Below are 24,605 nucleotides of genomic sequence, written 5' to 3' on the forward strand. Positions count from 1 at the left end.
TTCTGCTATCTTGGATGTTTGTGACTTTGCAAATTAAATTATTTTCTTCAACCTTTAAGTGAGGATGAAAATGAAACTGAATCACTGTATTGCTGAGTTAGTCATCTCAAAAACAAAGAATGGAGAAATTTGCAGTGCTGATGCATGTCTGAGATCTCTGAGGTCCCAAGTCCAGTCCTGAGCACAATGCTAGAGTTGAGTAGTATTCTGGTCTCTCTCATGCACTCATGAAGATAAATCAATATCAAAGACTGAAGATATTTTAACGCCATTCTTATAGACTTTTACAGTGTTCTGCTATATGGCCTATTTATGGTGGTCTGACTGTTTATAGGAGACCTTTCAGAACTTCTTTCAGGGCAGGCTTGGTGATAGTTGATTCTTATGAAAATAAATCTTTTAGAAAATAAGGATCTAAAAAAAAAAAAGAAAGAAAAGATCTATATATATGAGAGAAATCATAAGAATTAGACAATATTATTTTAATTAATTAATTTTGATAGGACAGAGAAATTGAGAAGGAAGGGGAAGAGAGATGGAAAGAGAGAGAGAGAGAGAGACCTATAGTATTACTTCACCACTTGTGGTGGGGATGGAGGTTTGAACCTCTGCCCTCAAAAATGCTAATGTGTGCCCTCAACAGGATATACCACTGCCTGGCCCCTAAGCACTAGCTATTATTATAGTCACTATAAATTCCTGTTCATAAGCTCAAGATTAAAAATAAATCATGCCCCATGTGAAGACTATGTATTTAAGATTTTATTTCTGAATGTCATTTCACTTTTATTATGGAATATTATAAACTGAACCACGCATAGTCTGTTGAGTATTTTACGTTGGCAAGAAAGATGAAAACCTGTACAGCTAACATAACCTAAGATATAAAAGGGGCTTTTTCCTAGTTATTCCTGTGCATCAGCATGTGAGTTCAAAATGGTGTGCTTTTCAGCACTGATGCTTAAAAAAAAAAATTAAAAGGGGAGTCAGGTGGTAGAGCAGTGGGTAAGTGCATGTGGCCCAAAGCGCAAGGGCCAGCATGAAGATCCTGGTTCGAGCCCCCGGCTCCCTACCTGCAGGGGAGTCGCTTCACAGGCGGTGAAGCCGGTCTGCAAGTGTCTATCTTTCTCTACCCCTCTCTGTCTTCCCCTCCTCTCTCCATATCTCTCTGTCCTATCCAACAATGACAACACCAATAACAACAACAATAACCACAACAACAATAAAAAACAACCAGGGCAACAAAAGGGAAAATAAATTAATTAATTTTTTTAAAAATTAAGATAAAAGTTGTCAACTCACACTTTCCTTTTCAGGGTCTATGGAAAAAGAGACTTGTTTCCAGAAGTGTCAATGTGACTTCAGATACTTATTCCTAATTTTCAAATTTTGTAATGGAAAGTCAAAAACTGGTATTTTTAAATTAGCAAATACAGAGTCAAAACACACTTTAATGGAAAATTATCTAGTAGTCCATTATTCGTTTTAATACAGTCACAAAAATAGAAGAAATCTGTAAAATTTAAAACAAATATTAAGTTATTGTTTCAGACTAGACAGTCTTACTAAAAAAATATTGGTAAGCAAAGAAGGCAACTTCTCACAGAAGTTAAAGCATATTAAAGTCATCTTCATTATAAGCATGGCCCCAAATAACACTTCAGCTCTCTTTGGCAGTGAGGCAAAAGCTTTTCAAATAAGGAGTGGAAATTTCTCTAGGCATCAAGCTAAGTTATATATCATATCACTGTATAGTAACATTGCCATTTTGTTAAGAGTAGTAGAATGAGCAAGTACCAAAATACTCCTCTAGTAGGCTTACAAAAACACATCTATCTATATGCTCTTTTAATTTTTCCACAATAGGAATAGAGAAAATTGAAGTCTAGGAGTATTTCTTAGGATGCCAAAGTATTTTAGGTCAAGCTATAAACTTTCCCTGAAGCTCTCTGCCAAGATTATTCTAAGATCTGACAAGCAAATCCTTCAAATGGTTCCAAGAGTAAAATCCAACATATTGTGGAAAAAAAAAAAAAGTAAAATGGCATTTTCCTATCTCTGTTTGATGCCTCCTTCCAAAGCCCCAGACTGCATGGCATGCTCACCAGTTGTCACTGCTAGTGGAGCTGGAGCTGGAACTCAGGGCAAGCAGTTGGGATGCTGTAACATATTTGGCAGAGGTGTCCCATGTCTAAGTCTTACAGTATGTCTTTCTTGGTACTGGCCTCTTGGAAGTACAATTGTGTTATCATACTTATCAGTGGGAATCTCAAGTGAATCTCAAGTGTTTGGAACCAGGTGAACTTGGGTCAACTAGGTTACCTGAATAATTGTGAATATGTTCTCTTAATCTCTTTGTGTGTCAGACTTCATCTGTAAAATATGACAATAACTAACCCCTACCACATTTCCCCCCAGTAGTGAAGGTTAGATATGGTAAAAATATGAGTTTTTAGTACATTTCAACCACTACTTATAGGTAACTGACCCTGGTTGTGTAGACCATTGTGTAAATGTTTAGTATTTTGCTTCTGACCGTACCCATTATAAACTGAGACAAACCAAGGCTGACACAAGAAATAGAGGAAGTTGAAATATTTATTCACACAAACACATAGAATAGCCATTATTACAAACTTACTCAAGTACAGACACAGAAAAGACATAGAACACTGGGACCTCAGGAAACCTAAGGGGTGCCCCCCCCCAAGCCAGAGTGCCAGCAGTGGCCCTGTTGTTTGGGAGAGAGACCCAGATGCTAGGAGCTTATCTCCTTTTAAAGGGAATGGGAGTGGGGGGCTTCAAGGGGGCCACATGAGTACATTCCAAGAATAAACATTCCAAAACTACCATGCGGCGCCAGGAAGCAAGTGGGCAGGTTAGTGGTAACCATCATGACATAAAGGTTACAAGACAGACGGGTTTTGGGTTTCGGTAACATTCTTAGTTAATCAGAAATTCTCTGCTGTCCTTGGTTAGGGAAAAGGGGAAATTCCTTCATTATCTAGTCCTATAAAGGTTTGCTCTTAATCACTAAAATCACCTAGCTTTCTATATGGGGAATTTCTAATTGAATCAACTTGGGGACTTATTCCTTCACAGTAACTATTTTGTAAGGTCACACTTTATACTTCTTAGTAGGAAATAACCCTATTGCAGAAATAGAATATGCTATATGATTAAAGTTCCCTATACCTAAGTAACATTTTCCTGCATCTTATTTAAAAAAGTTTCCTGATATTTTTAAAGAGGTTCCAGGACACACAATAATTATTAAAGATTTAGTTCAAACTCCCACACCCTCTGCATATCATTAGCAATAAAATTTCACACATTTTAAAGTTGACTTTCAAGTGTGATTATGCCATTTATTGGAGGACTCATGTATTGTGTGGGCTGAAGAAATTTGCATGTTCTTGAGGTGTTTGAATTGTCAAAGGGCAACCATGATTTAAGACAGTTATTCTAGTCAGGCTACATGATAGGGACTCTTTATGTCAGTCCAAGGAGCACATGAAAGGACCCCTTATCCTGCACTGACTCCCATCTATAAACTCCAACCTCCAACTGGAGAGTAAGATTGCTTAAAACACAAGTGTCTACCATCTTCTCAAGATTTGATAACAACTGAATTTTTTATTAAGTTATTTATTTTATTAGAGAAAGACAGAGAGAGAGGAAGGTGGGGAAGAGAGAGAGCAGTTCTGGCTTATGGTAGTGCTGGTGATTGAGGCTGGGACCTCAGAATTTCAGGCATAAGAGCCTTTTTACATAACAATAATGCTGTCTCTCCAGCCCCCAACAGCTGAATTTTTAAATCTGCTTTTCTTGTGCTACCCTTTGTCTTTTGCTTAATTGACCTTCTGAGTAGGCAGCAATTCAAACCTTGGGTTTGATTATTAGGGCAAATGTAAAGAATTATTATGTTCATATTTTTCAAAAATAATCTAGATTATGAAAACAAAGATATAAGTAAAGATGCAAGAGTAGATGCATGAAATTGGATTTAACAGAACATCTCACCAATAGATCTAATAGCATCTATTGGGTTATTTTTTTTGTCTCGATGTAAAATTAAATTGAAACGAAAACAGTTTATTCTTATCAGAACAGCATCAATGTACTGCAAATTACATGTAATATGATTTATAGTATTGAGATGTTTGTGAAATGCTTAAAGAGAGGAATGGTTTTGGGAGTCAGGCGGTAGTGCAGTGCCTTAAGTTCACGTGGTGCAAAGCACAAGGACCAGCATAAGGATCCTTGTTCAAGCCCCTAGCTCCCCACTTGCAGGGGAGTCGCTTCACAGGCAGTGAAGCAGGTCTGCAGGTATCTATCTTTCTCTCCCCTTTTCTGTCTTCCCCTCCTCTCTCCATTTCTCTCTGTCCTATCTAACAACGACATCATCAATAACAACAACAATAATTACAACAACAATAAAAAACAAGGGCAACAAAAGGGAAAGTAAATAAATACAATTTAAAAAAAGCTCTTGCACATCTTAAAAAAAAAAGAAAAAGAAAACAGGAGCCTATCGGTAGCACAGCAGGTTAAGCGCACATGGCGTGAGGTGCAGGAGTCTGCTCAGGGATCCTGGTTTGAGCACCCCTGGCTCCCCACCTGCAGGGGGCTGGGGGCGGGGAAGCAGGTCTGCAGGTGTCTATCTTTCTCTTCCCCTCTCTTTCTTCCCCTTCTCTCTCCATTTCTCTCTGTCCTATCTAACAATGATATCAATAACAACAACAATAATAACTACAACAATAAAACAACAGGGCAACAAAAGGGAAACTAAATAAATAAATAAATATTTTTTTAAAAGAATGTGGCTTTGACTTTAAAAAAAAAAAGAAAGTCATGGTTTTTTGGAACAGGGATGGTTTACTGAAGTTCATGAATAAAAAAATACAGAGTTGAAGGTAAGGAAGCTCCTCTTTATTTTAGTTTTTTCCTTTAATATTTCATTAATTTTTTTATTATCTTTATTTATTGGGTAGGGACAGCCAGAAACTGAGAGGAATAGGGAGGTAGGGAGAGAGACAGAGAGACACCTGCAGTCCTGCTTCACCACTTGTGAAGCTTTCCCCCTGCAGGTGGGGACCAGGGGCTTGAACACGGGTTCTTGCTCATTGTAACGTGTACTCAACCAGGTGTACCACCCCCTATTTAAAATTTTTTTTAGCTTTGTATTTTCTTTTTTGGACAGTTATAGAGAGAAATTGAGAGGGGAGGGGAAGATAGAGAGAAGGGGAGACAGAGGAATTTGTGCAGCCCTGCTCCAGCGCTTGTGAAGCTTCCTCCTTACAGGGGGAGACCAAAGGCACGAATGCGGTCCTTACATATTGTGACATGTGCACCACCACCCTAGCAATCTTACCAATACTTTGCTTCTCTTTATTCTCGCCCACATATCACTATTGATTTTGAGAGCTCATACCTTCCCAAATTCCTTTCCTGAATTATTTAAGCAGCCAATTTAAGCTGTTCACAATGCAGAACCTTCACCAGAAGGCAATTTCTTTGGCTCACTCTGCTAATTACAGATCTGAGTTTCCTCCTATATATCTATGACTGCCACCAAGGGCACTCAATGCCCACTGTCAGGCATGTACTTGATATACTCTAGCATTAATATGGTGCCTTGTGGGTACAATATTATGCTTGCTGACCAAAGGAATATCCACTAGAAGCTTTTTTCTGTGGCTGGGTAGTGGGTCACCTGATTGAGAGTACCTGGTTGAGCCCTTGGTCCCCACTTGGGGGCGGGGAGCTTCATGGGCAGTGAAGCAGTGCTGCAGGTGTCTCTTCTTTCTTCAACTTTATCTTCCCCTTCCCTCTTTATTTCTCTCTGTTCCTACCCGAAATAGATAAATAAAAATTAAAAGATTTAAAAAAGAATCTTTTTCTGTAAAATAATGATCACTCATGATGACACTATGAAGTTTTGGTATAGTACTGCTTGTTTTTGTTTTGTTTAGAAAGATTTTATTTCATACAGCTTGTGTACCCATCAGTTCATAAATTCATTCCAGCAGAAAACTGCTATATGCTTATCCACAGCAGAGTTGAGCCTGTTTGTTAATTGTTCTACTATTGTATAGTGAGTGTATCATCACAACTTAGTGGTTCACACTATGGGTTGGGGTGGAGGAGACAGCATAATGGTTATGCAAAAAGACTTTCATGCCTGAGGTTCTAAAGTTTCAGGTTCAGTCTCCTACACCACAAGCCAGAGCTGTTCAGTGCTCTGGTAAAAGGAAAACAAAAACAAAAAACAATACTACAGGCTGTTGGGAAAATAATGTTTTTTTTTCTGTTTTCCTATGCAAAAAATGTATCATGACGTTTCTGACAACCCACAATTTTATCCTATTTGTAGCCTCAGAGTCCCTGAAAATGCAAATACTTTTCTGACAAACGAGAGAAAGAAAATATTCTGGTATATCTCACTGAACTGCAAAGCTTCCCTTTGTCTTCCCTATTAATCACATCTTCCAGAAGCAGAAAAAACAAACTACAACAACAAAAACAAAAACACTAGTTGCCTTTTTTTTTTTTTTTTTTGCTTGTTAGTTTGTCACCAGGGTTATTGTTGGGGCTCAGTGCTGGCACTATGAATCCACTACTTCTGGTGGTCATTTTTTCCCCTTTTTCTCTACTTTATTCAATACAATAGGGCAGAGAGAAATTTAGAAGTGAGGCGGAGATAGTGACAGAAAAAGAGAAACACCTGCAGGCCTGCTTCACAATTCGTGAAGCATCCTTGCTCTAGGTGGTTAAGTAGGGACTTAAACCTGCGTCCTTGCACATGATATAATGTGTGGCTTTTTTGTTTTCTTTCTTTTTTTTACCCACAAGGGTTATTGCTGGGGTTTGGTGCCTACATGACTCCACTACTCCTGGTGGCCTTTTTTTTTCCTTTAGAGAAAGGGTGAGAGAGAGAAGAAGAGACTAAGAGAGAGAGACACCACAGTATGGCTCTGCTGCTTGTGAATCTCCACCCACCACCACCTTATAGGGGGCTTGAACCCTGGGCCCTGTGGATGGTAATGTGAAAGCTCTACCAAGAGAGTTACCTGCCAATCCTTCCCTACCTGCTTTTATCCACCAACAAGGCAACTACTGATGTCTCTCACATGATTTAGTGAGAAACCACAGCTCTCAGCAGTTCAAAGTTCAGTGATCTTTTGATAAAAAAAATACTTTGCAGACCAAGCAGCATCACCTTCAAGGTTCCACTGTGATTATTTGTGATGGCAAAGGATCAAGGGACACAAGTAGCCTTGGTGAGTAAATAATCCAAGGGTATGTAAGGGATAGAACAGACTGAATATTGGCTAGCCAAGCTGAAATATTGCTTCAATGTTATATTTGGAAGTTACAGCAAAAGCTTCTCAGGCTTTGAAGTCCTATCGTAGAAAGCATTATTAAATACAACCTCTGGGGCCAGGCCATGGTGCACCCAACTGAGGACACAGGTTACCATGCATAAAAACTTGAGAATTCAAGTCCCCAGTACTCCCACCCTGCAGGGGAGAAGCTTTACAGGAGGTAAAGCAGTGTTTCAGGTGTCTCCCTCCCTTCCTCTCAACATTCCTGTCTCTAACCAATAAATAAGTAAAATGTTTAAAAATAAATAAACACAATCTCTCACTACATAGGGAAATATCCAGGGTTCTCTCAACTTTTTCCCCTGAAAGTCTCTACAAAGACTGATTAAATTCAGATTGTGTGTTAACACCACATATAGACACTGTGGTGGGGAGAGTGTGATCCCCACACTCCATGATGTCACAGTTTGATGGGGTGAGAAGTAGATGGGTCTCTAATAAGGAGACACTACTAAGATTTATAAGAGGCAAAGTGAAGACAATCATGAGACGCAAGAAGGGGTAGGAGGAGAGCAAAGAGATCAGGAACAACATAATGGACCCCTCTGTGGGCCCCTATAGGACCTGGCCCTCAATGTGGATCAACAAGGGTGGGGAGTGTTCCATTCTCCGAAGGGATAGCATCTTCTGCCTATCACCTGAGGATGATGGGCCCTGAAATTGGCAAAGCCTGGAAAGTTCTTAGTCATGGCCATGGAATGTGAGCTCAGACCTACAGGGATGCAGAGGTTACACAGGCTCCTGTGCTGAATATGGGCTCCAGATCAAATCAATGGGGTTTACAGTTAACAATATTTATATACTTCTCCCATAATTGGGAGCTACTCTCTTCCCTGATCCAGCTTTCTGGTCCTTTTTCCATTTATGACACCATCCCCCCCAAAAATAACTTAGGTCACCTGCATATTAGATGTTAGACTCAGGCAAAAACTAGTAAAGTTTTTTTTTTCTATATTTTATTTTATTTATTTATCCCTTTTGTTGCCCTTGTTGTTTTATTGTTGTAGTTATTATTGTTATTGTCATTGTTGGATAGGACAGAGAGAAATGGAGAGAGGAGGGGAAGACAGAGAGGAGGAGAGAAAGATAGGCACCTGCAGACCTGCTTCACCGCCTGTGAAGTGACTCCCCTACAGGTGGGGAGCTGGGGTTCGAACCGGGATCCTTATGTGGTCCTTGTGCTTTGCGCCACCTGCGCTTAACCCGCTGCGCTACAGCCCGACTCCCACTAGTAAAGTTTTTTACGGGACCCTTGGAATATACCTAAAATAGACCTACTAGCTTTTTCCAAAATGGAGACCCCAAATCTTCATCCACAATATTCCAGCCTTTAGGTTCATGATTAGTCAACAACTTGTTCTGCTTTATATCGTTTTCAGCCACCAGGTTCCAGATGCTACCATGATGCCAACCAGACTTTCCAGGGCAGATGACCCTACCAATGTGTCCTGGAGCCCCACCTCCTCAGAATCCTGCCCCACTAGGAAAAGAGAGAGACAGACTGGGAGTATGGATCTTCCTGCCAATGCCCATGTTTAGTGAGGAAGCAATTACAGAAGCCAGACCTTCCACCTTCTGCACCCCATAAAGAATTTTGGTCCATACTTCCAGAAGGGTAAATGTTAGGGGATGACTTAAATGCACTGAATCTCTATTCTACTGGGACCAGAAATGCTGGTCACCAGGAATCTTTGTTTTATACCATGACTGAGTGGGAAGAGAATCTGAAAAACACTAGAGGAAGCCAGGCACCATTTTCTCTTATCTGAAAGGGAAGAGGAAATAGGAAAGACACTTGGAAGTAGTAACGTAAAACTGGATAAAGTCACAACACCTAGGGATTACTGGAAAACAGAGTTATTATTATTGGCATGCCAGACCCAGAATCAGCTAATGCCATAAAGCTTCTGGGCCCTGATGATCAGTAAGATTTCTCTTTTATAGATAAAGAAAAGTTGACAAAAAAAAAAAAGACTCACAATTATGCATACAAGGACTAAGAGATGGGCAGTGGTCATAAAGGTCAAAGACTGTCAGGACTTTTACAAATACCAGAAGCTGGCTTTAAATCTGCCAGGATTTTTATAAGCACTAATAGGAAGAGGAGCTAAGTTTAGGATTTATAGGTAGCTTCAAGGAACCTGGTACAACCAGTTGCCATTAATTTCTATCTAACATTTCAGTAATAGGTGTTGGTGTGACTTAGAAAGGAAGTGAAGGCATGGTCATAGAAGTGAATAGAAATGGGAAATATATACATATTATAGTCAACCCATATCTATGACCTTAGGAGAATTATGGCAGTTTCCACTAAAGAGGGATGGGGACACAGAATGCTGGTGATGGGAATGGTGTGGAATTATACCCCTATTACCTTGCAATTTTTAAAAATCACTATTATATACATCACTAATACAAAATGAAAAAGAAAAAATATTGGGTCAGATCAGCTGCTAATAATAAATGCATATGACTGACACAGAACTGAAAATTAGATGCCAAGTAACCAAAAGTGATGTTAAAAGAGAAGGAGTGGGTTTGGATGAAGAAAGAGATTGTCAGAAAGAGACACCAGCATGTATGTAGAACACAATTTCAGTGCATTCTATAGGACCCCACATCCCATACCTGCGTTACGTCAAACAACAGAGCTGGCCTTCCTGTGTCAGATATCATTGCTTGCTTGGAGGTACAAATACCATTCAAATTCTTCCTGTATTAGGCAACTTCTTAAGCCATAATCTCCATTGTTGTAGAGAAAAAAAAACTCCCCAGACATGCTCTGAACTTTCTTTTTCTTTTAACCTTTCAACTTCTTTTAAGCAGCTTCTCTGGCTCTACCTTCCTGTCCCATGTAACTGAAGGGTCCAAATATCTTAGCAAAATTGCCTGGGTTTAGTTAGGTTTACTCCCCTCTTTCCTCCAGCTTCTGAAATGGAGTTAGGATAAAGCTGCTAAGCCAAAATGTCCAAACATTTGAGTGGAACCAAATTCACCCAAGGAGGACTAATTTGAATCATAACTCTTTCAATTTGTGGTCAACTTTATGGTCTCCAAGAATTCCCAGCCAAAGGCCTTGTGCCCCACAGCTGGCACTGGGGGAATGGAACTTGATTTCAGCTGAGCACCATTGTTCAAAGCAGCATCTATATGAATATATAACAGGAAAAAAGAAAATAGGAGTGTTGTATGCTTTACATTGGGTTGTTCTAGCCCTCCCCCGCCAAGAGAATTGGATCAGTCCAGTTAATTTCGCGGGCCGCTTGGCCCCGCCCCAAGGAACCCTGAGAGAGGGTTCCTGGGTTGGAGAGTGCCAGAGTTTCAGAGAGTTCTTGAGTTCGAGAGTAAGAGAATGTGCTTGTGCCGCTGCAAAGAGACAGCAGAGTTCTGTTTGGTGATTAGCTTGTCTTAGTTTATGAATCGTTGTTCGTGAATAAAGAAATACAGCTTCCCTGCCCAGCTGTCGTCTCCGCGTCTCTGTTACCCGCCCGTGAAGCTAGCCCGGCCAGCAAGAGTCTACAAATTTTAACAACATAGGAGAGGATAAACAAATGAATAAAGAAGATTTTTTTTTGCCTCCAGGGTTATTGCGAATCCACTGCTCCTAGAGGCCATTCCCCCCCTTTTGTTGCCCTTGTTGTTATTAGTATTGTTATTATTGTTGGATAGGACAGAGAGAAATTGAGACAGGAGAAGAAGACAGAGAGGGGGAGAGAAAAATAGACACCTGTAGACCTGCTTCACCACCTGTGAATCGACTCCCCTTGCAGGTGGGGAGCCGGTGACCCAAACTGGGATTCTTATGCCAGTCCTTGCACTTTGTGCCATGTGCACTTAACCCACTGTGCTACCGCCCAGCCCCCTAAAGAGATCTTTATAGCATAAAATGTATCTCTTCTTTCCTGGATTTAATTTAAGCCTAAAGTTGGAAAAGAGTACAGATTTGCATCTGACCTAATTTCACATTAGGAAATAATGTTAGGAAAAATAAAAATGTTTTATTAGAAACATACGGCGGGGTGGGTGGTGGTACACCTGGTTGAGCACACATGTTATAATATGCAGGGACCTGGGTTTGAGCCTCCCCATCTGCAGAGGGAAAGCTTTGCAAGTTGTGAAGTGCTGTAGGTGTCTCTCTGTCTTTCTCCCTTTCTTTCTTTTTTTTAACTTTATTTTTTTCCCTTTTCTTGCCCTTGTTATCGTCATTACTGTTGTTATTATTGTTGCTGTTATTGCTGTCCTTGTTGTTGGATAGGACAGAGAGAAATGGAGAGAGGAGGGGAAGACAGAGAGGGGGAGAGAAAGATAGACACCTGCAGACCTGCTTCACCACCTGTGAAGTTACCCCCCTGCAGGTGGGGAGCCAGGGGCTCGAATCAGGATCCTGATGCCAGTCCATGTGCTTTCCACCATGTGCACTTAACCCGCTGTGCCACAGCCCAGCTCTCCTTTCTTTCTATCATCCCCTTCCATCTCGATTTCTGGCTATGTCTATCCAATAAATAAATAAAGGTAATTAAAAAAATTAAAAGAAACATAGAGCATAGTCAAGAAATCCAGGCAACCAGTGGCAAAATTAAAGAGCAGACAAGCCACCTGCACAGTGTCACCCACTCCAGGGGATTTTTGGGGATACACAGTCCAAGCCAAAACACCACCCTGTCAAAACCTACCTACTCTGTGCCAAGTGGAGATTAAACATATTTTAAAATGACTATGAATTTGTCATTTTGGAAATGTAATTGGAGATACTTAAAGACCTAATACTATATTTTAGACTTGCTTTTTCTTTATTTCTTTTCTTTTTTAAATTTATTTATTTATTTATTTATTAGAGAAAGACAGAAATTTAGAGAAGAGGGAGAGGTAGAGAGGGAAAGAGACAGAGAGACACCTGCAGCCCTGCTTCACCACTCTTGAAGCTTTCCCCCTGCAGGTGGGGACTCAGGGCTTGAACCTGGGTCCTGGCGCACTGTAATGTGCATTCTTAACTAGGTGCACCACCACCTGACCCCTTAGAGTTGCATTTTCTTTAATTTTAAAATTTTTTTAATTTGTTTTTTATTTTACTTTATTTTACTTATTTAGTCTGAGCAGAGATAGAGAGAAATGGAGAGGAAAGGTGATGATATATACCTGCCACACTGTTTCACCACTCATGAAACTTCCCCTCTGCAGGTGGAAGCTGCAAGTCTGAACCCAGGTCTTGGCACACTGTAATATATCACTCAACCAGGTGTGCTGCTGCCTAGCTCCCAGACCCAACACTCTAAGTAAACTCATAAATCATCTTGAGTAACTGGCAGACATTTTGAGATAAGGAGAACACTATTTGATTACCCCGTGATGGGATTTCAATTGGCAGATTCATTTCCCTACTTCACTCCTTCCCTGGTCTTTAGCATTATTCTCTCCACTGTAAATTAACTTGCCAGTCAATGACATACAGAAGGTGTCATTTGTGGGTTGGGATTATAACAAACAGTGGTTCTGAAAAAGCCTTTCATGCCTGAGACTCTGAGGCCCCAGGTTCAATCTCAGGCATCACCATACATCAGAGCTGAGCAGTGCTCTGGTAAGTAAATAAAATAAAATAAAATAAAATAAAATAAAGTAAAATAAAATAAAATAAAATAAAATAAATGGAAAGAAGGTGTCACACGTGTTCCAAGTACCTGAAGGCAAAAGACCCTGAAACCTGCAGCTTTCTGTGGTGGAGTCAACACAGGGAGGCTTCAGGAGAACCAGTTTCAAAGAGTTTTTGCAACACGGTGAAACACATTTGTAGAGAGGCTTGTGAACAGCTTGCCAAATTTCATCCTGGAGCCATTTTATTATCTTTAATTCACCAACCTCAAAATGAGTTTATAAGGGAAATACTTAGCAATGGCTCCTCAGTAGGCAGCCACAGCAACTGGCATACCCCAGCCTTGCTGGCCCTCTGGAGTGGACTGTTCTGGCCAAATTCTGGCCTTTGAATATTTGTTCCATATTGATGGGAGCCTATCCTACCAGGCCTGCCTGGAGTGCTCGGAAGAGGCTGAATCCTCTCCAGCCAAGCCAGTTGTTCTAGCCCTAAGCCAGAAAGCAGTGGTAGTTGGAAATGAGATGGAAAGTAACAGTGCCTTCATTATACTATTAAGCCATAGTCACCTTGTTGCCATAAGCATCTCCCTGTTTTCACCCAAGCAGGAAGCTTAACTGCCACTGATGTGAGGTGCCAGCTCAGTGGGGTATGTCCTGTGGTTGTGGGGTAGGGGGCATCTGTGTGCAGCAGGTGGTGGTGTAATGCCCACTGACCAGGCGTGGAGCAGACAGGGGTGGTTGATGGGGCTCCCTGAGGAAGGAGGATACCAATTTCCTTGATTACTGTTTTGTAGGATCAGAACTAAAGAGAGACTTACAGAGTTGTCATGGGTATAGGATCTCTTACTTATTTATTTGTGTACTACCAGGATTATGGATGGATAATATCTATACAATAAATCCACCACTTCAGGCAGCTATTCCTGCCCCCTTTTGTTCTTAATGATGATAAGAGACAGAAACAGGGTGATGGGGAGAAAAAGGAGGGAGGAAGAGAGAAAGTTGTAGGCCTACTCCCATGCAGGTGGGGACCTGGAGGGCTGGAAACGGGGTGGGTCCTTGCACAGGGTGACATGTATGCTTTCCTGGTTGTGCCACTACCTAGCCTTCTTAGGGCCCAAGATTTAAGGAGATTTCTCATTCTCAGTGTCAAATGGGTGACTTTTTCACCCTTGTCCCAATACTAACTAGGAGTCTAGCACAGGTGTGTGTGTGTGTGTGTGTGTGTGTGTGTGTGTGTGTGTGTACACATGCACTGATCCACTAATCTGAAGTGTGGTCTCCAGACCAGCAGCAGCATCTGAGAAACCAAGGAAAATGCTGATTCACAGACTCCACCCCACAGCCAATAACCTAACCTGAAACAATACCTGAAGCAATACCTGTTTGAACACATCTATCAGCTAAATGTTGTCACCACTGACCTAGACAATATTTTTAGTCTACCTGCTGTTTAGTTATCAGTCTTAAGCAAAAATAATTAAAGTCACAGGCCCCTAAAAACATACCTAAAGTAGACCTCCTATCTTCTTTCCACCCTAAAATCCCTATTCTCATTAGCTTTTTTCCTACTTTTTTGGTTCCGGTTTCTTTAACAATTTGTCCTGCTTTATATCTTACCACATTTCAGCCACCAAGTTGCAGATGCTATAATGATTCCATCCTGGTTTCTCTAGGCAGATGACCTTCCCAATGTATCCCAGAACCTCAGCTCTCTAGAACCCTACCCCACCAGTAAAGATAGAAACAGGCTGGGGTTATGGATCTACCTGCCAAAGTCCTTGCCCAGTGGATAATCAATTACACCAGAACTCCTACACCAAAAAGAATTCTAGTCAGTACCCCCAGACAGAAACAAATGTTGGGGGAAGATGACCAGAAGGCTCTAAGCTCCATTTCCCTCAAGACCTGGAGAGAGAAAAAGGAAGAAAAGTCATTCTGAAGTAGTAACAGGTGTGTGACTTAGAAAGAAAAAGAAGGCAGGATCATAGAAATGAATGGGCAAATATATAAATATAGAGTTATAGAAATAATAGTCAACCCATAATTGTGATCTTGGGAGAACTACTGCAGTTTCCAGTGGACGGAATGGGGACACAGAACTCTGGTGGTGGGAACAGTGTGCAATATTCCTGTTATCTCATAATTTTGTAAATCAATACTAAGTCATTAATAATTTTTTTTAAATGTTGGAGAACCCTTTTACTATAGCAACAAAAACAATAAAATATCTAGGAATAAACCTAACCAAAGAAGTGAAAGACTTGTATACTGAAAATTATGAGGAAATAGAAAAAGACACAAAGAAGTGGAAAGATTCCAAGTTCATGGGTTGGGAGAATTAACATCATTAAAATGAATATAGTACCCAGAGCCATATACAAGTTTAATGCAATCCCCATCAAGATCCCAACCACATTTTTTAGGAGAATAGAACAAATGCTACAAATGTTTATCTGGAACCAGAAAAGACCTAGAATTGACAAAACAATCTTGAAAAGAAAGAACAGAACTGGAAGCATTACACTCCCAAATCTCAAATTGTATTATAGGGCCATTGTCATCAAAACTGCTTGGTACTGGAACATGAATAGACACACTGACCAGTGGAACAGAATTGAGAGCCCACAAGTAAGCCCCCACATCTATGGACATCTAATCTTAATTTAATAGTCCTTTCCCCAGGACTATTAAATGGGGAAAGGGGAGTGTCTTGAACAAATGGTGTTGGAAAAAAATGGGTTGAAACATGCAGAAGAATGAAACTGAACCATTACATTTCACCAAACACAAAAGTAAATTCCAGTTGGATCAAGGACTTGGATGTTAGACCAGAAACTATCAAATACTTAGAGGAAAGTATTAGCAGAACTCTTTTCTGTATACATTTAAAAGATATTTTCAATGAAAAGAATCCAGTTACAAAGAAGACTAAGGCAAGTATAAACCTATGGGGCTACATCAAATTAAAAAGCTTCTGCACAGCAAAAGAAACCACCACCCAAACAAAGAGACTCCTCACAGAATGGGAGATACATGCCATACATCAGACAAAAGGCTAATAACCAAAATATATAAAGAGCTCACCAAACTCAACAACAAGAAAACAAATGACTCCATTCAAAAATGGGGAGAGGATATGAACAGACTATTCACCACAGAAGAGATCTGAAAAGGCCTACAAACATGAAAAAATGCTCACTGATTGTCAGAGAAATGCAAATAAAGACAACAATAAGATACCACTTCACTCCTGTGAGAATGTCATACACCAGAAAAAATAGCAGTAAATAAATGCTGGAGAGGTTGTGGGGTCAAAGGAACCCTCCTGCACTGCTGGTGAGAATGTAAATTGGTCCAATCCCTGTGGAGAAAACAGTCTGGAGAACTCAAAAAAGGCTAGAAGTGAATCTACCCTATGATCCTGCAATTCCTCTCGATGGGGATATATCCTAAGGAACTAAACATACCAATCCAAAAAAGATTTGTGTATACCTATGTTCACAATAGCATGACTTATAATAGCCAAAACCTGGAAGCAGCCCAGGTGTCCAACAACAGATGAGTAGGACTGAGCAAGTTGTGGTCTAGATACACAATGGAATACTACTCAACTATTACAAACATTGATTTGACCATTTTCAGCCCATCTTGGATGGAGCTTGATGAAATCATGCTAAGTGAGATAAGTCAGAAACAGAAGGATGAATATGGGATGATCTAGCTTATAGGCAGAAGTTGAAAAGCAAGGTTAGAAAACACTAAGCAGGGAGTTGGGTAGTAGTGCAGTGGGTTAAGCACAGGTGGCACCAAGCACAAGGACGGGTGCAAGGATCCCAGTTCGAGCCCCGGCTCCCCACCTGCACAGGTGGTGAAGCAGGTCTGCAGGTGTCTAGCTTTCTCTCCCCCTCTCTGTCTTCCCCTCCTCTCTCTATTTTTCTATGTCCTACCCAACAATGACAACATCAAGAATAACTACAAAAATAAAACAACAAGGGCAACAAAAGGGAATAAATAAATGAACATTAAAAAAAACACTAAGCAGAACTTGGATTGGAGTTGATGTATTGCACCAAAGTAAAAGACTCTGAGATGAGTTGTGGGGGAGAGTTCAGGTCCTAGAACATGATAACAGAGGACCAAGTGGGGTTGTATTGTTATGTGGAAAACTGGGAAATGTTATGAATGTATAAACTACTGTATTTACTGTCAACTGTAAAACCATAATCCCCCAATAAAGAAATTTTAAAAATGTTGGTGAATAATGTCCTGGAGAATCAGCATCTCCAAAGGCAGTCATGTGAGCTTTGTCTGGTCACCTCACAAAATGCTTTCCATTTCACCTGAAAAGGAAAATTAAGGCCAATGATAAAGTAAGAATTTGTCAGATTATAAATCAGGAATTACTTCTACCCAGCTACTCCAAAGTAAACTTTAGTGGTCAAGCCTTGGCAATGATTGGAGATGTGTATTGATTACTGCTGACTTGGTCACCCCTGCTTCAAACCCTAATCAGAGAGCTAAGAGTCGCCATTATGAGCAGGACTAAATCATTTGAATATTCTAAGGCCAAGGCTTCCTCTATAATTTGGTGTTAATGTTGCCTACAGGTGAAGGTCAGGAAAGCTATTGTATGCAAAGCCCCAAACAGAAGCCTGGGGCAGAGTAAGCAGTTCACAAATACAATCTAAGCAAGGGCCCCACAGGGGAGCCATCAGGATAATTAGGGCTGGGGGTTGGGGGTAAGGACAGCTGAATGAGCATGAAGGCCAACTGGTCTCTTCCACACTGCAAATAGCCCAGGGCATCAGACTTCCAAATGAGGTCAAGAATGTGAGAGTAAAATAAAAGCAAGGCTCTCCAGTGCCTGCTTCTGGGTACTGGACAGCTGCTTATTATTTTTAAAGCCATTATTTAAAATTTGTGATTAATAGTACAAGATTGTAAGGTTTTAGGGCATAGTTCTTTTAAAGCCAACCCAAGAAAAAACTCCTAGGGGGTTTGGGAAGGACATTAACATATGTGAGCAGGAATGCAGAGCTGGCTGAACTGGGCAGGCAAGCCCCCCCCTTCCCCCACTTTCCTCAGATAGCCTGAAGAGGAGCCGAGATGTCTGTGTCCTGCACAGGTATTTCCCTTTCCACTGGCTAAGGCCATAAAAGGCAGTTGTGCACACCAGAAGGTAATGATTGCAGTTAACCCTCACTGGAGAGGGGTTGTGGGTCCCTCTCAGGGTCAGCAAAGACCTCCTTCAACATTTCACCAGGTGGCCTCTATAAAAGTAGGAGGACAGGGAAACTCAGGATGGAGAGAGAGGAAGACTGCCCTGTCTATGTTCTCCTTGTAACTGATAAAATCTCCTGTGATTCTTCCAGGTAGGTAGTTCTCCAGGACCCACTGGAGCAAGAAGGGGACCCTTACACCCTTTGCCCTACTCCCTCATTCCACAGCAGTTCCACACCACACCTAACACCAAAGTTCAGTGCCTCTACCCTCCCAATGATAGCCACCATAAATACTTAATTTTTTAAACTATATAAAGAAGCATGAGAAGACACATCTGAAGACCTCCCGTTTCAGCCTTGCCCACAGCACCCACAGGGCACAGAGTGGTGAGACAGTAATCTCAGGCACACAGCCATGGATTTGGCTTCCCCTTTTGCCAAGTGCTGAATTCTAACACAAGAGTTGGAGGATGACACTGCACTGAAACTGTCTCTTCCTGTGCACTTGGCACTGAGGTCTCATCACAGAATGATGGAACCACTTTGGCTTGAGGAGGGTAGGATTATAGCACCATCTCACTCTCCCAGCTCACAAGAGAGGGGCAGTCACTCGCTCTGCCTGATCTCTCCCTCCCACACAGGAGGGCGGAGAGAAGAGGCAGGACTTTAAAAGCTTCCCTCCACAGGCTGGGTAGACACGGGGACTTTCTCCACCCTATTCTTGCTCGTCCTAGAGCAGCTCAGCTGAAGGTTGTAAGATCTCAAATTCTGTGAGTGAATTCCAGGATAACAACAGTCACCCTGGTTACTGCCAAGCAGCAGTGACCAAGAGCCTGCGCCCTGGGCCCAGTGCGCCCAGTCCTTACCTTCCTCATTCAGCATCCAGGGCTGGGAGGCCAACTCTGAGTCAAAGCCACAAGTGTTCTCTTCAAAGGCACAGGAGCCCGCGGGCAGGTCCAGGGCGCCTACCAGCTGCAGGGCTGCGAGCACAAAGTGAGTTTCAGTTCGGGGGGTCTGCACAAATCTAGCAGGTGAAGCAGGAGGCCTTAGGGAGTCGACCAGCAAGGACCCCCTCCCCACTCTCCTCGCCTTCTCCCCTCTGGGATTCCACTCCCAAACACGCCTCCATCATCATCCCGGGTTGGCAGTGAAGAAGGAGGGCCCACCCCAGGATGAGGAGTCCCGCTAGCAGTGAGCAGGAGAGGGAGCGAGTCCCCCAAGAGCCGCCACCCCGAACCCTGTGTCTTACCTTGCACAGCCACGAGGACTCCCCTTAGCAGCAACATCCTGCACTTGGTGAGGTCAGGGGAGGCTGCAGAGGGGTGCACGCGGTTGCCCAGCTTCGCCCAGGGCTCAGCGAGAGGGGGGTCGAGCCGCGCAGCGGGTCCCGCAGTGGAGCGGGCGAGGCCGGGCTGACTGGGCGTGGAGCAGGCTGCTGCGCACGGTGGGGACGCGGGCCGGGAGGCTGCACGCCGGGCCTCGCTCTGGGATCTGAAGGCTGGGACCGGCCCGCAGACGCTGGCCAACGGCAGGTCTTTAGGAGACCCCGCCCCGCCCACCGCGGTGGGAACCCGCTTATTTCTGGGGACAGCCCAGCCTCTGGCGTGCAAGTACAGCGAGGAGAGCTTTATTTTAGTAACTTCTCTTCGGAAGGTTGGGTGGTGGGTGTGGAATTCTCCTAGGAGAACCTAGAGGAAAACTTGGGAGACTGTTGGTGGGATAAGCTTCTATCTCAGGAAAAGTTGAAGAATTTATGGTTCAGTAATGCTAACCCTGGAATACTAGCGCCCCCCTCCCCTATTTTGTTTTGTCTTGTTTTATTTTTGGATAGAGACCGAGAGGGAGCAGGACAGAGAAAGACCACGTGGTGGCCCACCAGGTTAAGCATAAATGACCCAGGTTCAAGCCCCCAGTCCCCATCTGCAGGGGGAAGCTTCACCAGTGGTGAAACAGTACTCTCTCTCTCTCTTTCTCTCTCTCTCTCTCTCCCTATCTCCTCTTTCTCTGTGTCTTTAATAAATAAATAAAATGTTAAAAGAGAGAGACCACAGCACCAAAACTTCCTTCAATGTGGTGGGGGCTGGGCTGGAATTTATATAACCCACACTTCTCAGTAATTCTAGACTTTTCTTTCTCACTGTCATCTCAGTACTGTATTTGGATACCTAAGGGTTAGTTTATCTTAACATGTCCCAACATGAACACCTGACATTCCTGCTCCCATCTGCCTTTCTTCCTCATCTCAATTAAAGGAATTTTTCTCCTCCTACTGCACAGGACAGAAAACTCCTAGACTCTTCTCTTCCTTTCATGACATCACCAAAAGCTGTCAGTCTGGGATTCAAAATTAGTAGGTGAAGGTGGTCGCTTCGCAAGCTGTGAAACAGGTCTGCAGGTGTCTATCTTTCTCTACCCCTCTCTGTCTTCCCATCCTCTCTCAGTTTCTCTCTGTCCTATCCAGCAGCAGCAACAATAGCAGCAACAACAATGAAAAAGGAAAAAGTGGCCACCAGAAACAGTAGATTTGTAGTACAGGCACGAAGCCCCAGCAGTAACCCTGGAGGCAAAAAAAAAAAAAAAAAGTTAGTAGGTGCTGACCATGCTCTGTGCCCACAGTGCTACAGTGACTGTGCCAGTTCTAGCATCCATCCGTGTTAACCCGACATTGCATTAGCCTCTTACTGGTACCACCCCATTTCCTCTGCCTTGCTCACTTCAATTCCCATCTTCACACAATCATCAGGGCCATCCTTTAAATACAGAATGTGAGCCATACCCTTTCTTGGCCCAAGATTCCTAACAATTTCCCAAATCATTTAGCAAGATCCAGAGTCTTTGCAAAAGCCTGCCAGACCCACCCCCTTATGCTTCTCCATCTCCCTCTCTGCTGACCACATCTACCCTGCTGACTGCACTCTGGTTACATGAATCTCCTGGCTGGTCATCAAGAATGATCTGACTGTCCTGTCAGAACCCCACACTGGCTGTTCCCAGTTCTTGAAATGCTGTTCTTGAAATGTTCCTCAGAGAGCTGCATGGTTCTACCTTGCACTGTTCAGGTATCTCTACTGTGTCAACTTATCTTCAGTGTCAGAAGATTTAGTAGCTTTCTCTCAAAAGAGAAAAGATATACATATATATATATCCTTGAGATCCTCTTTAGAATAAGTGTAGACAAAAATTAAGGGGGCTGGACAGTGATGCACCCCAGTGAAGGGCACATGTTACCATGCACAAGAACCCAGGTTCAAGCTTATTTTATTGAGGGCTAGAGTAATCTGTCTCACTGGCTTTATATTCTCTTTTGCTTTATTGTCCACAGATGGCGCTATCTGATGAATTCTGTCAAATTACTCAGATATTCCAAGGCAGATAGGAAGTCCAGTTGAAACCTCAAAACATTACTTTCTTTCTTTCTTCCTTTCTTTCCTTCTTTCTCTCTTCTATACTTAAGCAAGTTTTTAATTAATTATAATCAACTTTTGTTTGATGAAACTACATGATACACAACACAATGTACCAGGCTAAGGAAAATAAAGGTCCATGTTAGCATTCCAACATGCTCATGGTGGGAAAGCACCTAGTCTGGGGGGAAGAACATTCCACAGAATGAGAAATTTTACCTATATGTCAACAACTTTACTATAAACTCAAAACACTGTCTTCAACCAAACAAACATTTGGCAACTAACAAACTGGTGTTCCTTTTCCCAGACACCTACAGAGTATTTCCAAGTTTTAAGATTGACGTAGATTCATTTGCATACTCCAAATCTTAGGAAAATTCAGAGCTTTAAAGTCCTAAAGGGATCTCCAAATATTTTCCAATATGATTTACAATGTCAAGGTGGCATTATTTATTGTACCTATGGGAAATAGTCCTTATACATAAATTAAAATAGTTGGAATGAAATTTGTCTTTCACATATAATAGCATGATCCCAAGAACTGATGAGCCTTCCACAGTGCTGCAGGCTAGTGCTCTGGGAATTGGACTCTGATTAGGGTGTCATATGCAGGATGGTTGATTAGGGGATATCCTTGGTGTCCACACCTTGAAGGGAGGGGGAGGAATCAAGGCCATATATAGGGCAAAGTTATGTGTAATGCAGGTCCCACAAAGTCCCTTCCCATCCCACCCAAGGAAATCAAGTCACAATGGCCCCTCTAACCTGTGTTAGGATGAAATTAACAGATTATTTATATAATCTGCCTTCAATTGTCACTATGATCCACATATAGTCTCTAGTATGTTTGGCTGTCTGCTCTGAAGCTGGCCTGGGAATGTGGGGGCAGAGGGCCTAGAGCTGGTAGATGACAATACTTCCAGAGGCTGATACAGCAAGTCTTTTCTTGAGGTAGACTCTGAACAGCACATCAGTGTTCATCATAGACATTTTGCAAAGAGGGGAAAGGATAGGGCATATAAAGAGGGCCACAAAGGAGTCAGACTGTTTCCCCACTTCCTTTGGTTACTAATCATGGAGTCACATGGGCATGTAGAATGCCTCATCACTTAGGAAAAAAGCATTAAGTCCTAGGGTAGGAACTGCCTGGAATTTTTTAAAATCTTTTTTAAAAATGTATTTATTCCCTTTTGTTGCCCTTGTTGTTTTATTGTTGTAGTTATTATTGTTGTTATTGATGTCGTTGTTGGATAGGACAGAGAGAAATGGAGAGAGGAGGGGAAGACAGAGAGGGGGTGAGAAAGATAGACACCTGCAGACCTGCTTCACCACTTGTGAAGTGACTTCCTTGCAGGTGAGGAGCCGGGGGCTCGAACCAGGAGCCTTACTCTGGCCCTTGTGCTTTGCACCATGTGCGCTTAACCTGCTGCACTACTGCCCGACTCCCAGCCTGGAAGTTTTGACCCTCTAAAATATGTCTATCAACTTATCAATAAATAATCTAAAGTTCTGGCTTATAGAAAGCACTTAACAGATGTTAAGGACATAGTGGAATTTCCATCAGAAAACAGATATATAGTGTAGAACTTGTGAATATGACCTCATTTGGAAAGTGGTTTATGTAGATGTAATTAAGTTAGAGATCTTGGTCCTTGCCACAAGGGTTATTGCTGGGACTCAGTACTAGTGCCTGTACTAATTTACAACTCTCAGGGGCTATTTTTTCCCCTCTTTTCTCTCTCTAATTGATAAGATAGAAATTGAGAGGGGAGATAGGGAGAGAAAGAGAGAGATACCTGTAGACCTGCTTCACTGCTTGTGAAGCTTCCTCTTTAACACACACACATACATACACACACACACACACACACACACACACACACACACACACACACACACACACACGGGGAGCAGGGGCTTAAGCCCGAGTCCTTGCTCAAGGTAATGTGTGTACTCTATGGTTGTGCCACTTCCTGGCCAAAGTTTGAGTCTTGGGATGAGGTCATTCTGGCTGATGGAGTAGGCCCTAGGTTAATGGCAAATGTTCTTATACGAGACAGAGAGGAGAAACAGACACAGGTAGACATTGAAATGAGGCAATCCCAAGTCATGGAATGCCTGGAGCCACCAGAAATTGGAAAAAAGAAAAACAGATTCTCTGCTAGAGACTCAGAGGTGTGTGTTCATGCAGACAACTTGTGTCAGCACTTCTGGCATCCAGAATTGTGAAATAATAACTTGTTGTTGTTTTAAGCCACTCCATCTGTGGTCATTTGTTTTGGCGACCACAGAAACTAATGAAGAAGGTTATGTTCAAGTAAACATGAGCCAGTGGTCAGGAAGATGGCTCAGCAGGTAAAGTGAGGGCTGGTGAGTCAAAGGTCATGAGTTCAATCCCTGGCATTTCACATATCAGGATGATATTCTAATTAATGCTCTTTTCTCACTAACAAGTAAATAAATAAGTACATATCTGGGAAGTGATGCCACTGTTAACTCCATCTTACAAATGAGAAAACTGGGCCTCCTGTGTTTTTCTATTCTATCTTATTTTATTCTATTTCTTTTTTCTTTCTCTTTAATAGAGGAAAATTAAGAGAGTGGTAGAGAGGAGAAACACCTGAAACTGTGCTTCACCATTCACGAAGCTTCTTCCCTGCAGGTGGGTACCAGGGGCTTGAACCCTGGTCCTTGTTCATGGTAATGTGTATGCTCTACAAGGTGAGCCACCACCTGGCCCCAGGCCCTCACATATTTAAGGTCATATGTCTAGCCAGTGGGTTTGAGTGCAATTTGATTGTATACACAACATTGTGTAAAAACCTTCTCTTCACAGAGACCCTTCTCTCCTTCCAAGGGCTGCCTATGCCACAGACAGCCTAAGTTGCTGGCTGTCCCTTTGGGCACTCACACAAAGCTTCTCAGACAGCCAGGCTCACCCTTGTGGGCTCTGCCCCCCACCCCAGGGTTCCTCATTCAGGGTTCTACTGTGGGCTGCA

At 42.3% G+C, this 24,605-nt stretch overlaps 1 protein-coding gene across 2 annotated transcripts in view; it reads right to left on the bottom strand.

Annotated features, from left to right (window-relative positions):
* The window catches only part of MAMDC2 (MAM domain containing 2), a 185,859-nt gene extending 166,122 nt beyond the window's left edge, over positions 1–19,737 (bottom strand). For both annotated transcript variants that reach the window (XM_016191692.2, XM_060199726.1), the window contains exons 1-2: positions 19,449–19,737; positions 19,066–19,179 (exon numbers count right to left, since the gene is read on the bottom strand). In XM_016191692.2, the coding sequence (XP_016047178.2) occupies positions 19,066–19,179; positions 19,449–19,485 (151 nt within the window). In that variant the 5' untranslated portion in view covers positions 19,486–19,737. The remainder of the gene's footprint in view (positions 1–19,065; positions 19,180–19,448) is intronic.
* Positions 19,738–24,605: the final 4,868 nt, after the last annotated feature.

The sequence above is a fragment of the Erinaceus europaeus genome, chromosome 10, assembly GCF_950295315.1.
Source record: "Erinaceus europaeus chromosome 10, mEriEur2.1, whole genome shotgun sequence".
In the NCBI taxonomy this organism is placed as follows: domain Eukaryota; kingdom Metazoa; phylum Chordata; class Mammalia; order Eulipotyphla; family Erinaceidae; genus Erinaceus; species Erinaceus europaeus.